Here is a 12,728-nt window from a genome sequence, read left to right on the forward strand (position 1 = left end):
CACAGGAAAAACCATAGCCTTCACTAGATGAACCTTTGTTGGCAAAGTAATGTCTCTGCTTTTGAATTTTATGGGGACACAGTTCAGCCCATAAGGTAGGGCTGACAAATTGAGGAAAAGAAAAAAGGCACTCAGTTGTGTGGGACTCTTTGCGACCCCATGGACTGTAGCCTACCAGGCTCTTCCGTCCATGGGGTTTTCCAGACAAGAATACTGGAGTGGGTTGCCATTTCCTTCTCCAGGGGATCTTCCCAACCCAGGGATTGAACCCAGGTCTCCCACATTGTAGGCAGATGCTTTACCATCTGAGCCACCAGGGAAGTGGTTAATGCTCCTAATTGGCGACTAAGGTGCTCTGTGACAATTCAATGCAAAGCAAAGTGATCCAGGATTGAATGCTAGTCCTTGTAAAAGGACTTTAGTGGGACAATTGGCAGTAATTTGAATAAGGTCTCTAGTAGGTTATTACATCAGTGCCTGTTTCCTTGTTCTGACGATTGTACTATGGTTATGTAAGATGTCAATATCTGGGGAAGCTTGGGTGAAGAGTATAGGGGAACTCTGTACTACTTTTGCAACATTTCAAAAAGTCTGGCATTATTTCAAAATGAAAAGTTAAAAATCAAAAATTAATAATTAACCGAAATAGGGTAAACAGAAGAGAGAAAGAGAGAAAATGAGAATGGAATTGGATGAGACCACGGAGGAAGGAAAAATGGAGAAAAAGAAGCAAAGAGAAAGTGACTTCCATGAGGTCAGAGGTTACACCTGCTGTTTGGGTTTCCAATGACCCCCTGCTTCTGGGAGCTCAGCGTATCTTTTGGGAGGTAATATTCATTGAGGAATATTAATTGAGGTAATATTCATTGAGGAATCTGAAGAGCATTGAATCGACCTCACATTCAGAAAAGGCCTCAGAGGCTAATTTCTGACATTGTCTCCAAAGACTGGTACATAGTCAGTGCACTGTATGTGTTGAAACTGTGAATCTCTTGCATGTAAAAACATTTAAAATACACCGCCACCTTGGTAATCGAGTTTTGGTGTGCCCACTTTTTTAAAAAAAAGTTTTTTCCAAAACTTTTTTTTCCAAAAAAGTTTTTTTCGAAAACTTTTTTTTCTGAAAAAGTTTTTCCTTTTTTAAACTTTTTTTGTTTTTTTGGTTTGTTTTTGAGGTATAATTCACATACCACACAGTTCACAATTTATTCAAAGGTTTTCGTTACCATGCAATCGCTACCATTACCTAATTACTAGATATTTCATCACGCCACAGAAGAACCCCACACCCGGTTAGCAGTCACTTCCCACCCCCACCGCCCCGCGCCATCGCCCAGCCCCTGACTAGTCTACCGTCCGAATGGATTTCCCTGTTCTGGGCATTTCTTGCAAGGGGATCAAGCATTTGCGGACCCACCGCACATCAAAAGCTCAGCCCCAGGATCGCTAGAGGCCACGGGATTGGCCGGCGGGGGTTGGGTGTGCGCGGGGCGCCCAATCGCCTTCGAGCATCGGAAGGAGGTAGGTGCAAGTGGCTGGAGGCGGCGCGCCGGCTGCCCCGGCGGAGGGCGGAGGCCGAGGAGCCAGCGGCCTGCGTTCGTGGGGCGCCCTGGGAACCGGCATGGTGAGCTGGTGGCAGGCGCTCACGCGCGCCGCCGGGCGTTACCCTTGGCCAGCGAACGTACTGCTTTACGCCGGGTTCTTCTCGGGCGGCGACGCGCTGCAGCAGGTGCTGCGGGGCGGCCCGGCCGACTGGCAACATACGCGGCACGTGGCTACCGTGGCCGTGGCCTTCCACGCGAACTTAAACTATGTGTGGCTGAACCTGCTGGAGCGCGCGCTGCCTGGGCGCGCGCCGCGAACCATCCTGGCCAAGGTGCTGTGCGACCAGGCTCTGGGCGGGCCGGTGTACGTCTCTACCTTCTACGCGGGTGAGGAGACGGGCGGGGACCTGGAGGCGGAGCTGGGGGACGGGCTCGGATCTGGAATTGGGGGACTGGAGGCAGGGGCTTCCTGGGGCTGGGACGGAGCAGGATCCTGGGGCTCTGTGGGGACGGGGCCGGGGCTGGAAACCCTCCCGTGGGGGCCAAGGGTTAGGAGACTGGGAGGGTCGGGGCGAGAGCGGGAGATCGAGGTGTGAGGACCGGGAAGTCTGGGGACCGTGGATTAAGGGGATTGAGGGGAAAGAAATTGAAGCGTGGTTGCTGGAGAGGCCTGGGATTAGGGCGCGAAAGGCGCACTTGGGACGCTGAGGTTGCAAATAGTCTGGGGCTAGAAGTTTCAGGGGGCCCTGGGGTGTCCGTAGGCCGGAACTGGGGGAGGCAGGAATGGAGATCCATTTTTCCCCTGAAAAAAAAAAAAAAGATCCACGGGAATATCAAGGAGACCCCCAGCTCGTTAGCATTGCCGCTGCGACCCCTGTGACTAGGTTGTGGGGCGGCGGGTGAGGCGGGGGGTTGGACGGTCCGGGGTAGGGTTGGGGGGAGGCGGTCCTGCTCCTGGGAAAATTCACGCCTGGGGCTGGGGGCCTCGTTTCCACTGGAGGGATAAGCCTTTCCAACACGAAAACAAAATGTGAGGGGATTCAGGATGGTCGGGGCAGAGACAGGGGAATCTGAGGTCCTACCTAAGTGTTCTCAGTTGTGTCCCGACTCTTTGTGACCCCATGCACTGTAGCCTCCCCAGGCTCTTCTGTCCATGGGATTCTCCAGGCAAGAATATTGGAGTGGGTTGCCAATTCCTTCTCCAGGGGATCTGTCCAAACGCAGGGATCGAACCCAGGTCTCCTGTATTGCAGGCAGATTCTTTACCATCTGAACCTCCGGGTCCCACCTGTTTCCCCCCAGAATGTGTGCTCAGGGCCATTCTCCTGCTTTTGTAACAAGGTTTACCTGAAGGGAGTCCCACTCCCACTTCAAAACCCACAGATAATGTGAGAAGACCTTGGACCCCTGTTATGAGAGGATTCTGTACCTGTGAGGGTGCAGGGAGCCCCCCTCTTCAGAAAGCGCACCGAGGAGCCTGAGGGCATACCTTTGGGAACCTTCCTTAGCGCCCTAAAATTCTAAAACAGTGGAGAGGGCTCTGTGGCCTTCATCTTCATAGCGTTTTCTATCACCTGGAAAGGAGTGAGCATGGGAGGGGCACCCATCCATTAAGAAAATTCAAGAATCCTGGGCCTGGCCTTGGTATTGGGGAATCACAGATTCCCCCCAAGGGGTCATGTCAGTGCCTGTTGGTATTTTCTTCTAAACGGGTCGAAGTGATCAAGTTACCACTTTGAAGGAACTTACACCGCCCCATGGATCTCATTTTGAGGACCAGAGTCGCTCACAAATTGCACAGGAATCATTCCTGATACAGTGCCAACCACACGGTTGACAGGGTCCGTGAGGTCAGGGCCTAGAGGACCTGAGAGCAGGAGCTGCCTGGTTTATCAGAAATCTGTGCCTTATCCCCAGGAGTGATGACCTGGCCTGGACGTCACTCCCGGGGATAAGGCACAGATTTCTGTAAACATGAAGTCGGGGAGGTAGGAGGGGGGTAGGTTGGATGTCTGTTCAAGGCTCTTTAGACTTGGAAATTGCCTGTCTTAGATGATCCTTTGTGCTGGGCCTCCCTTGGAAGCTAGAATAGCTATGATTATGAGATCTGGTTCAGAATCCACACCTGGGTTGCTCCCTGAGCGCTTTTCCTCCTTTGTAACTTGACCATCCTCAGCCCAGGGTTATGAAAGAAAGGACATAAAATGCTTAGGTCTTAGTTACTGCCGTGTAAGTTGAGTATGGTATTACCAATATTGGGCTCAGTTTTCTTGTAAGTCCTGTTCTAAGAATCCCCCGCAATTGACTTAAAATACTTTATTTCCCCTTCCTCCCAATCAGAGTTGGGGGAGAATTTTTAAAGCACTCTTATGTTTACATCCTTCCTAAAATAAGAGGGTTTTATTCTTTTCCCCAGACTTCCTTTTCAGGGTTGCTGAACATCAGAGTTTTCCACATGTTTTTAGGAGCACTGAATTGATGTGCCGCTTTCAAATTCCAATTCGAAAGCCTCTTTATATGGGAAATCTGAAGTTGCTAGAACACCCAGGGTCTGGCAGCCTTTCTGTAAAAGGAAGAAATTAATTTTAAAAAATTTAAGAATTTCAAAAAATCTTTTGAAAGGAGAGGAAAATGTCACTAATAGTCCCACTATGATTATATTGAGGTTTTTGTGAATTCTCTTACAGTTTTTTTTCCTAAATAATTCTGCTATAACCTCATACCCTGCTATTGTCACTTCATATTAATCATCACTTTAAAATGTACCCAGTTTTAGAATGCAGATTGTCTTCTGTTTTCACTGTTGGGTCAGATGGGACATACTGAGTGAGTGATATTGGAATAGAAAACTTGAATGTGAACTGTTACACAGTATTCTTCCTATTGAATCTTATTAAAAATAGGTATGAGTATTCTCGAAAGAAAGGATGACATATTTCTGGACATGAGACAGAAATTCTGGAATACGTATAAGGTAAGACAGACTTTTGAAAAAGACAACCATGATCTTTCTGTATCTTTTTTTTTTTTTAATATTTATTTATTTATTTGGCTGTGTCGGGTCTTAGTTTCCACAGGGGATCTTTCTCTGTGGTTTGCAAGCTTAGTTGCCTCGAGGCATGTGAGATTTTAGTTCCCCATTAGGGACTGAAACTTCCTCCCTGAACTGGAAGGCAGATTCTTAACCACTGGACCACCAGGGAAGTCCTTTTTTGTATCTTTTTAACATAAAGTGAAAGTGAAAGTAAAGTCACTCAGTCCTGTCCGACTCTTTGCGACCCCATGGACTGTAGCCCACCAGGCTCCTCTGTCCATGCGATTCTCCAGGCAAGAATACTGGAGTGGGTTGCCATTCCCTTCTCCAGGGGATCTTCCCGACCCAGGGATCGAACCCAGGTCTCCTGCATTGCAGGCAGATGCTTTAACCTCTGAGCCACCAGGGAAACCCTTTTTTAACATAAAATACATTTAAATAAAAATATTCTTAAATTAGGGCTCCAGATGGTTGACACAAGGATACAGTGTTTTGACAGATCTTAAATTTCTTGTAACGGTTAAAGGAGAAGCTTTAAGAATGTCTATATGTGTCTCTAAATTTTATTCAATGCTCACAATGATTTCTGCCATTCTTGTATTTATTCTTGTTAGTGATTACAGTGATTTTTGGAGTCAAAGAGGTTATTGAAAAATAGGAATTGTAGAATGTGAGTGGCTTAATGGAATCATTGCCACTTTTAGAGCTGATGTTTCCAGGTATGCATTCTGCTGGGTCCCCGTGAAATGAACCTTCTTAACATCACAACGGTATTTACAGAAAAGGAAAATGTTTCTCAGGGCTTGAAACAAGTCACCTCTTGTACTCAGTAGTTGTTTAACCGCTAAGTCATGTCTGACTGTTTTGCCACTCCATGGACTGTAGCCCACCGGCCTCCTCTGTCCATGGGATTTCCCAGGCAAGAATACTGGAGTGGGTTGCCTTTTCCTTCTGAAGGAATCTTCCCAACTCAGGGATCAAACCTGTCTTTCCTACGTTGGAAGGCGGATTCTTTACCACTATTACCTGGGAAACCCCAACCAACAGGTTAAAGCCTGTTAAAATAAATCTATCTTAAAAGCTAAACTTATTCTCTAGCATGAAGTAGCTAGAATACATTATTAGAAAATCACCATAAAGTAGGTTTGGTCTATAGTTTCAAAAATTCATTGGTGATCCTGTGTTTTATCAGTATTTCCCTGAATCATTTGCGTGAGCAAACAGGAAAACTGCAATATATAAATATATGTTGTTAACAATGATTTGAAAGTAGTTGTCTTCCAGAATTGGTCCTCATTCAGGTAGACTTTTCTATAGTCTAGATGACTATAACTAATAACAATCTTTATGCCTGTGCCTAACAGCTTTCTGTACAACTTCCCACCCTCTTCCACTCGAGAGACCATAAGTAATCTAATTTAATCTGCTTAGTCTGAAATATACTCCCACCTCCACATTCTTCCTGTCTGGTATTTCTTTTTTAAACCATTGTTTCATGTTTGTTTTTATTTATTTATTTTGTTGTCTGTTTTTTTTTTTAATGCTTTATAGAACAAACTGTCTGATTAGTTTGTGCAATTTAAAAGCATCCTAATAAAGTTTTCCTTTATTCCAGAGTGGTCTGATGTACTGGCCTTTTGTACAGGTGAGTTTCAAACTACTGAGAATGCTAATTTGTGGGTTTGGTTTATACGGAGCACTTACAGATATGTTCTCTCTGTTACAGCTGATCAACTTCAGCCTCATTCCCATTCGCTGGCGAACAGCTTACACTGGACTCTGTGGTTTTCTGTGGGCCACCTTCCTCTGTTTTTCTCAACAGGAAGGTGATGGCACCTTCAAATCAGCTTTTACTTTCCGTCGTATCAAGGGGACAAATGAAGTTGAAAAGCCCTCAGAGAAATGACAAGTCAAGAACTCCCTTAAAGGGACTCATTTTGTCCCCTTAAGTAAGCACAGTGAATTGCCTGCGGATAAAATACTCTGCTTACCAGTTACGTGCTCCCTTTTGAAGATTTACTTTCCTATAGACCTGACTGCTTTTTAATTAGCAATGATAACTTTCAATTTTATCCACATATCCTTTTTCCCCCCATTCTAATCTGGAGCTGTTAATTCTCTAATATTTTCACCTCTCTAATGGTGGTGGTGTTCAGTTGTGTCCTCTCTTTGCGACCCCATGGACTGTAGCCTGCCAGGCTCCTTTCTCCGTGGAAGTTTCCAGGCAAGAATACTGGAGTGGGTTGCCATTTCCTACTCCACTTTGACTCCTCTACTACCTTGGTTAATATCAGTGATAATGGCAAAGTGGCATTTTATAATCATTACTATTTCTGGTCTAATATTTTATTGCCAGTTAATGTAGAAAACCCCCATTTTGATGGTATACATCTCTTCTAAAATCTCAGGTTGTCTCCTAAACACTTTTGGATCAGATTATTTTTTATACCAAAAATAGTCCTTACAGTAAATTTTTGTTTATACCACATTCAATCAGAAAGTTTGAATAAACAGATTACCCCCCCAAATATTGTATAATAATTTATTGTTATGCTAACATGAAGGGTCTGCAAGTACATTTTATATATTAAAAAATAGTGTATCTTCAGTGGTCCTGAATAGAGTATATTTTACTGATGTTTTCTCTTTTTATAGTTTTTAAGGTTTTGTTTTTCTTTTTTTTTGGTTAATGTTTTTTAGTTTTTAGTATATTCACTTGGTTAAATATCCCATTTCCTAGATATATGAAATATACAAAATATTTGTTTTTAAAAAGAAATATATTGAATGAAGTTTCTGAAAAAAAAAATTAATAAGTTTTCTTCTGGAAGAAAGAACTCAATTCCATAAAGTTTCAGGGAAAATATTTATCCCAAAATTCACACTGATGATATATATTTTTTAAATTACTGCTTTAACGTAAGTCTTTATAGGTAATTTTTAAGGTTGACATGAGAAATTCAATCCAGTTTTTCATTTCTATCTTCAAAGTCAGTGGATTTAAAAATTAAAAATGGATTTAAAAATGTGATTATTTTAAGAAGTTTTAGCAATTTTCACCCAAGAATTGCATCATTATTCTGTTGTTTCCAATGGAGTGTTTCACAAATTTAAAGATGTTGAACATTGCGATGTTAAAATTTATCTTGAGACTTTATATATAAGATTAATTTAAGCTTGTTTGCCAAAATATTTAAGCATATAATTTATATAACTTGTAATTTAAATTTATATGTCATAAATATATGACTTTTAAGTATATGAGTTATTTGAATCTAACAGATATTAATATATTTTACATTATTGGGGCAAGAGTAAGGACATTTCTAGGGAGTTTAATTCTAAAATAATTGGTTTTTTGTAAAGTTTTAAAAGTAGTTCATATAACAGAAGAGCTATTTCACAACATGTAAGACATGTTTTATCATTTAAAAAGTATATCCAGGACTTCCCTGGTGGTCTAGTAGTTAAGAATCCACCTGCCAATGCAGGGGACATAGGTTCCATCCCTGATCTGGGAACATACCACATGCTGAAGGGCAGCTAAGCCCTACCTTGGGCTGCAATTACTGAGCCCACGCTCTGGAGCCCACACGCCACAACTAGAGATCAATCAATCAATTTATCTATCAAAAAGAAAAGCATATCCAGAGTAACTATAGTAAGGACTGCTTGACAGTGTTCTAGACCAGATTCAGCACTACTTATGGTGGAAGAGTAGTGTTTGGGAAAACGTTTGAGAAGACAAACCTCGGGGGAAGGGCGAAAAGCTTATTATTCATAAAAGTTTGATAATCTTGACTCAATAATGTGTTACTCTGTACTGCAGAGGTATGTAGCATGTATTCTCTGAATTTTTGCAAATAATACTGTTTTAATTTTTCTCAAGAGTCTTTTTGTGTCTTCGTGTGAGAAATGGAACTCATTCAAAATAATGCAATGTTTGTTTTAAAATGCTGCCATCCTTGGTAAAACACGCTCTTGACCTTCCAGGATTTAGAACAGACCAGATGGATGCTATTCTTCTTCCAAATTTCTCCATTCCATAAGGCTTCTCTCCCTCTCTCTTTTTTTAATCATTATTTTTGGCCGTGCCTCGCAGCGTGCGGACTTTTAGATCTCCAACCAGGGTCCTCTGCTTTGGAAGTGCGGAGTCCCGACCACCGGGCCGTCAGGGAAGTCCCCCATAAGGTTTGTTTAACGTGCTTGTGTGTTGCCCCCTGGCCCTCTTTTCTGGCCCCCTGTTGCTCAGGCAAAGGCAAAACCTTTCATTCGTTTTTCATGACAGAGCTGAAGAAGACTGGATTTTCAAAACAACTTCACCTAATACACGTAGAAAACAAAAGGGAAATTTGGAGGATGTCAAAACATTTATTTTCAAAGCTTACAGACTGCTGCCTTCTGACCCTGGGTCCATTTGCCCTGTAGCTGTAATGGCACCTAGCCAGTTTCCTTCCTTTTCCTCCTTTGATAGTCGCCTTATAATGATGCCATTGGCCATCACCCCCAGGGAGCTGTCTTCCTGGCCCTGCTACCATTAAAATCAAGGGTGCCCAGTCTTGACTTTCCTGGTTTCCATTTCCAGTTTCAGATGTAGGCCTTTTACTAAGATAACTAAAAAATGAATTCTCAAATCAGGGGAGATCTTTTCCTTCTACACGAGTGGATGCAACCAGTCTTATAGTCCACTAGGATAACTGTAGTAGATAAAATTTCATAACCCTCATGTAAATAATAAAGGTTATTAAATGGCCACTGTAGGGATATGAAGAGGATAAATAGCATGCGACAACTGTTAAAAGAAGTCCATGGTCTTGGGGACTTCCCTGGTGGTCCAGTGGTTAAGAATTCGCCTACCAATGCAGGGGACTTGGGTTCAGTCCCTGGCTGGGGAACTAAAGAGCCCACAAGCCACAGAGCAACTAAGCCTGAGCACTGCAACTATGGAGTCTGCGTGCCACAACTAGAGAGTCCATGCACCACAACAAAAGATCCCTCATGATGCTACAAAGATCCCACGTGCCACAACTAAGACCAATGCAGCCAAGTAAATAAATATTTTTTAAAAATTAAAAAAGAAGTCCTTGATCTAGTTGCAAGTATAAGTATAAAAAAAATGACAATCAGGTTCTCAGGAGATCTAATCCAGTTCACCATTCAGTACCTGAGCAGCATCCATGACAAGTGGTCAATAGAAAGCTTGACTGTTGCTGTAGTAATGCCACCCAGACACAGGCTGGTGACATAAGCAGTGAAAAGTGAAAGTGAAGTTGCTCAGTCATGTCCAACTCTTTACTGTCCCATGGACTATAGCCCGCCAGGCTCCTCTGTCTATAGGATTCTCCAGGCAAGAATTCTGGAGCGGGTTGCCATTTCCTTCTCCAGGGGGTCTTTCTGACCCATGGATCAAACACGGGTCTCCAGCATTGCAGGCAGACTCTACCATTTGAACCACCAGGGAAGCACATAAGCTTTTAAAATCATGGTGCCTGACCAATCTGGAGAAGCTCCATGGAGGAGATGCCACAGCTAGATGTTGAGAGATGGATTCAAAAGACTGAGGGTCTGTGAATTGGAGTGGTGATGGTAGGATCAGATGAGATCTTTTTTTTTTTTTTTAATATTTTTTATTCGGCTGCACTGGTCTTGGTTGTAGCACTTGGGTTGTTTAGTTGGGGCATATGGAATCCTTAGTTGCAGTGTGCAGACTCTTAGTTGCAGCATGTGGGATCTGGTTCCCTGCCCAGGGATTGAACTTGGGCCCCCTGCATTGAGTGCATGGAGTCCTAGTCCCTGGACCACTGGGGAAGTCCCAGGATGAGATGCGATCTTGAAGGAGAGAGCAAAGAAAAAAAAAAAACAAACAAAACAAAACGGCATGTAGCTTCTAACATAGAGAGAAATATCCATAACCATTCCTCAACTTTGAATAATGTAGATACTTCTGTCTAGCTTACTTGTAATTGAAAATCATGTATAATTTGCAACCTATCACTCTTTCATTTGTAGGAAAATTAATGAAAGTTACTCCATTTTATCTATATCATAGTTGGTTTGGTGAGAAAGAATTAGGCAATGTGAGAGTTTGCACGTGTTTACAATTTTCTGCTGACAAAAGTCCATCTAGTCAAAGCTATGGTTTTTTCCAGTAGTCATATATGGATGTGAGAGTTGGACCATAAAGAAAACTGAGCACCAAAGAATTGATGCTTTTGAACTGTGGTGTTGGAGAAGACTCTTGAGAGTCCCTTGGATAGCAAGGAGATTCAACCAGTCAATCCTAAAGGAAATCGGTCCTGAATATTCATTGGAAGGACTGATGCTGAAGCTGAAGCTCCAATCCTTCGTCCACCTGCTTCGAGGAACTGACTCATTGGAAAAGACCCTGATGCTGGGCAAGATTGAGGGCAGAAGGAGAAGGGGACAACAGAAGATGAGATGGTTGGATGGCATCACTGACTCGATGAACATGAGTTTGAGCAAGCTCCAGGAGTTGGTGATGGACAGGGAAGCCTGGTGTGCTGCAGTCTTGGGGTCGCAAAGAGTCAGACACGACTGAGCAACTGAACTGAACTGAATGTGTTGTGATTTAAATGGTTAAATACCACTCAATGTCATTTCTTTGGATAATAGTTTAAATAATTCAGTGGTTTTTAGTATGGAGTTATGCAACCATTGTATAATTTTATTTTACAATTTTACATTTATTTTACAATTTTACAATAGTACTTTGTACAATTTTATTTTATTATTATTGTTTGGTTTGCATAAAAATTAAAAGGGTATTATTTGCAAATATTCAGAGAATATATGCTGTATATTCTCTACAGTACAGAGTAACACATTAAGTAAAGGTTATCAGACTTTGATGAATAATAAGCTTTTCTCTCTTCCTTCAAGGTTTGTTTTCTCAAATATTTTCCCAAACACTGTTCTTCCCCCATAAGTAATATTGAAGCTAATCTAGAAGACTGCCGAGTAGGCCTTACTATAGTTACTCTGGATACATTTTTAAATGACAAAACATGTCTTACATGTTGTGAAATAGCTCTTCTGTTGTTATGAACTACTTTAAAACTATGCAGACCAATTATTTTAGAGTTAAACTGTCTAGAAATTTCCTTGCTCTTGCCCCAGTAATGTAAAATGCATTAATATCTATTAAATTCAAGTAAATCATGTACTTAAAAGTCATATACTTATGACATGACTGAGTGACTGCACTGAATTGAAAATTTTCTGAAGCCATGTGTGAAAGTGGCATGCAAAAATGTTTTCCTCACAATCTATCACTAAGGAGATTCAGTGGACAAAGTGATAGGTTTTCCCAGTATACAGTGAGTGAAATTTGGCACTTAGGGGTTCATAAAAATGAAGGGTGCTTTAGGAAAACTTTATCTTATTGGCACTGATTTTTTGGGGATCCAGAATAAGAAAACTGTCCAATAGAGGAAAGGAATTAGAGCTACTAAAAGATAACTCAAAGCCGAAAACGTTTTTTACATTCTAATACTTCATTAATAATTGCAATTTAGATTTATTAATACTTTTAATAAAATTTTGTTCTGTTTCTTTCACTATAAAACATGTAGATGTAGAAATTTAACTTTGCTATTTCAGGTGGTATCTAAGTGCAGGAGACACAGGTTCGATCCCTGGATTGGGAAGATGCCCTGGAGAAGAAAATGGCAACCCATTCCAGTATTCTTGCCTGGAGAATCTCATGGACAGAGGAGCCTGATGGGCTACAGTCCATGGGCTCGCAAAAGAGTTGGCCATGACTTAGCAACTAAATAACAGCGCAGAACTACAATTTCTAACTCATCCATGTTTTATTTATTTTCCAAGGATTGTCATCCTTTAGAATTCTTTTGAAGCTATTAAAAATTTATTTTTTTCTAGGTGGGCAATTTGCTGTTAGTTCAGTAGAGTTTCATATGAATTTCTACACTGTTGGCCAAAACAAATTATACCCAGAACATACTTAACCATATATTCTGGAGACAGCTTTCATCTGACATTAGATTCATCTTCTGAAAGTATTAGAACATTAATGGATTTTTTGTGCCTGAAGATCTTGACCTTGCATTGGCTATACTTAATCTAGTTTTGCCTACAATGCTTAGAATCTAAAGAAACCAAGTCATAGA

General features: G+C 41.8%; 1 protein-coding gene across 3 annotated transcripts; it reads left to right on the top strand.

Moving 5' to 3' along the window:
• The first annotated feature begins 1,542 nt into the window (after positions 1-1,542).
• Positions 1,543-11,772, top strand: MPV17L (MPV17 mitochondrial inner membrane protein like). Of its 3 annotated transcripts, XR_011564033.1 has the most exons (6): positions 1,543-1,931; positions 4,448-4,518; positions 6,194-6,223; positions 6,305-6,404; positions 8,470-8,769; positions 10,728-11,772. XR_011564033.1 is itself a non-coding variant. In XM_070779709.1 (5 exons), the coding sequence occupies exons 1-5, from the start codon at positions 1,622-1,624 to the stop codon at positions 8,511-8,513; spliced, it is 555 nt and encodes a 184-aa protein (XP_070635810.1). In that variant the 5' UTR covers positions 1,543-1,621; the 3' UTR covers positions 8,514-11,772. The 3 variants fall into 3 exon arrangements, 2 of the variants coding, with proteins under 2 accessions (XP_070635810.1, XP_070635809.1); XM_070779709.1 differs by having other exon boundaries at positions 8,470-11,772; XM_070779708.1 differs by lacking the exons at positions 8,470-8,769; positions 10,728-11,772 and having other exon boundaries at positions 1,547-1,931; positions 6,305-8,466.
• The last annotated feature ends 956 nt before the right edge of the window (positions 11,773-12,728 follow it).

The sequence above is a fragment of the Bos indicus genome, chromosome 25 (genome assembly GCF_029378745.1).
Source record: "Bos indicus isolate NIAB-ARS_2022 breed Sahiwal x Tharparkar chromosome 25, NIAB-ARS_B.indTharparkar_mat_pri_1.0, whole genome shotgun sequence".
NCBI classification, from domain to species: domain Eukaryota; kingdom Metazoa; phylum Chordata; class Mammalia; order Artiodactyla; family Bovidae; genus Bos; species Bos indicus.